General features: G+C 37.2%; 1 protein-coding gene across 1 annotated transcript in view; it reads right to left on the bottom strand.

Annotated features, from left to right (window-relative positions):
• masp2 (MBL associated serine protease 2) overlaps positions 1-3,200 on the bottom strand; it is a 6,378-nt gene extending 3,178 nt beyond the window's left edge. Inside the window, exons 1-4 of the mRNA XM_032521212.1 lie at positions 3,105-3,200; positions 2,808-3,030; positions 2,547-2,724; positions 1,423-1,554 (exon numbers count right to left, since the gene is read on the bottom strand). Coding sequence (XP_032377103.1) covers positions 1,423-1,554; positions 2,547-2,724; positions 2,808-3,030; positions 3,105-3,112 — 541 coding nt within the window. The 5' untranslated portion in view covers positions 3,113-3,200. The remainder of the gene's footprint in view (positions 1-1,422; positions 1,555-2,546; positions 2,725-2,807; positions 3,031-3,104) is intronic.
• Between the last annotated feature and the right edge of the window lie 555 nt (positions 3,201-3,755).

Genomic DNA, 3,755 nt, shown 5'->3' on the forward strand with positions numbered 1-3,755 from the left:
TCTACATCCCCGGCCGTACCTGGAAGAATTTTTCAAAATGGTTGGACGCAAAAACAATTCCTTTCGAATGCGCTGCAAGCTCTGTGCACCCAAGCTAGTTCCACAAGCTAATTGTTTCTAAAACGTGCCTCATAGTCTAATTTTCTATATTATTTTCCCCCTTATATTATTTTTACTTTAAGTAGTTTTGAAACCAGTAATTTTACACTTTTACTTGAGTAAAAAGCTAGAGTTGATTTCAACTTCTACTCAGGTCTTTTTAAACCCTAGTATCTATACTTGAGTAATGAATGTAAATGCGTTTGACACCTCTGCTGATGAATCTTATGATCTACCTGTACTTTTTGAAGTTTTTTTGTTTGGAAGAAAATATATATTTTTAATGTCTATTGAGACATTTCCTGGCATCATAAATGATTTGATTCATCTCAGTTTGCAACATTGCCCCGGCAAGCGTGCAGATGTTGTCCCAGCCAAAAACAAATGAGTATTGCAAAGAGGCTGTGCTTCTGTAATTCATATAATTAGTACAATCTGTAGGCAGATAATCATTTTTCCCTATTCATTGCATGATTTGTTTTGTCACCTTTTTTTCTTCTGGCAAAGCATTATAATTTAAGGCACATCAACTGGTAATTGTGATTAATTACCTAGTGTCAGTGCACTATTTGTGCTGCACACAGATATCAATTTTTAATACAATTTTGATGTTGCTTTTCCCTTAGGAATCGACAGTAATTAACCTTGCCTACACCAGCTGGCAGAGATCAACTACTTTATGCATCAGTGTGCCTTTTCAGTCTGAAATGAGTTAGCATAGGCCAGCTATGATAGAATGAAATCCAATCAAGAACACTGTCAACTGTGCCCGGTGTGAAATGTCAGAAAATAGTTTTTTTGAAGACTTCTGCAGTACTGTGAAATATTGCGGACATTTTGAAGACAAATTGCCAACAATTATATCATATTCCAATAATTAGATGTTATTACAAGTTTACAATATAACAATCTGATCTCATGTTCTCATCCACACTTCTTGCACAAGTCTTAAATTAGCCGCATTTAAATTTCAACACCTCAATACCACACTGACAAATTGTGCCACCTGAAAAACTTGCCCATTATTTGATTACATAATCAATAAGGCTGAGGAAATAAAGCATGTTGAAGCCAAATACATTAAACAGAAGTCAGCGCACACTTCTGGAATTTGTTTATCTTTTGACATTAATATCTGCTGTGTCTGGTAGTGCACTGAGCAGCAGTGTTTTTAGCTTGAGAAACACATTATACTGAATTAAGAGAGATCAATATACAATCAAGCACTGTGTACCAAGCTCTTAACACTGAACCTCCCTACGTAGCTTTTGACTCACCGAGCTTATAACATGACTCTCTTGCGTTACTCTGCATGGCTCTTACCTGTGCAGGATCTTTTGTTGTCATGGAGAAGGTACCCTTGTCTGCACGTGCAGTAATAGCCACCAATGTAATTGTGGCAAAAATGATCACACACTCTTTCCCCATCTATCTTGGACAGACACTCATTGATGTCTGTAAGAGAAAGAAAGGTTAGAGAGAGAAACACTACACAGTAAATGTGTATTTTTCTTGTATTTAACTTTAAATGGTGAAAGTGGGAGTGTTTTTATATAAATGTCTTGTTTATCCTAAATGTGACTCAGGCAACGCAATTAGATAATACATGATTTTTTTTTAAATTTGTAAATGACAAAAATGCAAATACTTCTTCCTATTTATCTACGTCCACCTTTACATTTAAACTGCCAATCTATGTTTAAAGGTCCCAATATATTATGCTCATTTTCAGGATCATACTTGTATTTTGGGTTTCTACTAGAACAGGTTTACATTTTTTAAAACACATAATTTTTTCTCTTACTCTCTGTCTGGAAACATTCACTCTCTGTTTAAAATTCTCAGTTTTAGCGCCTGTCTCTTAAAGCTCCCCTTTCTGAAAAAAACATACTCTACTCTGATTGGTCAGCGTTTCCGAGATGCAGAAGAGTTTGCTCTGCCATTGCAGCTGGGGAATAGCTTTAAGGGAACTGTAGCGGCACTTTTTTACCTATATACAGTATACTGTAATATTGTTATGACATGACAACCAAACAGAAGTCTTGATGGCTCATTTAAAGGCACAGTTTCTGAATATGGACAGTGTGCATTTCTGTTTCGATACTTTCACAGTATTAAAAAAAAGACACAAAGTTCTCCCTGTTTACCATACAGGACCTTTAAATATATTGTGTTGTTGCATTTGGATTAGTTGATAATTATATGCAAATGAAGGGCTTTGTATCAATTTATATAGTACTTCATTAATATTGTGTGCCATTGTTTTATTACTACTGCATTTCTGTTGGTAATAGTCTAAATCTGGATTTTAAAACATTACTGTGTATATACCTGATGATAAAAATACGGCTCTTATTCCTCTAGAACTTCCCATTGCACATTGCTGCAATTACAGCAACCAAACATGTATCTGCCTTCTGGCAACAAACGTCACAATTCTGAATCACCTTCTGAGGTGTAAAATGCTTGGAAGCCCGTGAATCGGCCCTCATTAGAGTAGTCACTCCTAAAGACCACTGACATGAGGTTTCCGGCTGAAAGGATGATGGTGTTCCTTGGGGTGCTTTCATAGTTCTTCTCTTCCTCACCACAGAACCGCAAGGTTTCATTCCCCTCTGTCAAAACCTGGTTTGACAAGGTCAGAGTCCTTTTAGTGAGCATGCTACAGTATCGTGTGCAGACACGGGGAGTTGGAATTTCTGTGTTACCTGGATGTAGTCATATTCACACTGGTTTGAGGGTTCCATGCTGAAGTGGCTGAAGTAGAGTTTGACCCTGTGGCCATCTGGGACAGTGATGTTCCACACTACGAGCTGGTTGTCAGGGTATGGCTGGGGGAAGTTAGGGGAGGTGAAGCTTCCATATAACCCTGTCATTACCACACTCAGCGAGACATGGAGGAGGGAAAATAGGACAAATACACAGCACCCACTAGGCAAAATTAGGTGTGATGGCAGCAGTTTCAAGGATTATTTTGCACAAAACAAATGCTAAGTGACACTCACCTGGTCATGTTGGCTTTGCAGTCCCCAGATATATTTGCGTTTTTTTGGAACGGTTCACCCTCAGTGATCTGAGGGTAAATGAACCCAGGCCGACATCTAGATAAACAAAGGGAGACAGGCACATGATCAGTCTGTCATCATCCCCCACCTCCCCCTGTCACATAAATCTTTCAAACTGATAAATGCCAGAATAATTTATATTTGTTCTAATCTATAAACTATTTTACTTATTGCCAATTTCTACATGTGGGCAAATGACAGTTTGGATGAATATGTACTAAATACCATTTCCTTGAGATTCATTGCATTCACCAAAAACAGAAAAGACGACGACAGCACTGACTTGGTTGTTCATATCTAACAAAATCTTAGAAAACACAATTTTACATAGGTTTTGTTACCTTTAATTGGTCAAATATACCATTGTGATTTTTAAATATATTTTTCAAACATAAAATTATTGAATCTGAATATGTTTTATAAAATTGGAGATCACCTTTAACTTTAACTAACGCCATAGTACTACTGTGAAACTTGTTAAGACAGTGATGCTGATCCGATCAGACTCATGCCGCTAATTATTTCAGACCCCGCTCCCATGATTGCTGAGCAGCAAATCTGTGAAAGAAAAGCCTCAGAATAATAAATCCA

Source organism: Etheostoma spectabile, chromosome 7 (genome assembly GCF_008692095.1).
Source record: "Etheostoma spectabile isolate EspeVRDwgs_2016 chromosome 7, UIUC_Espe_1.0, whole genome shotgun sequence".
NCBI lineage: Eukaryota > Metazoa > Chordata > Actinopteri > Perciformes > Percidae > Etheostoma > Etheostoma spectabile.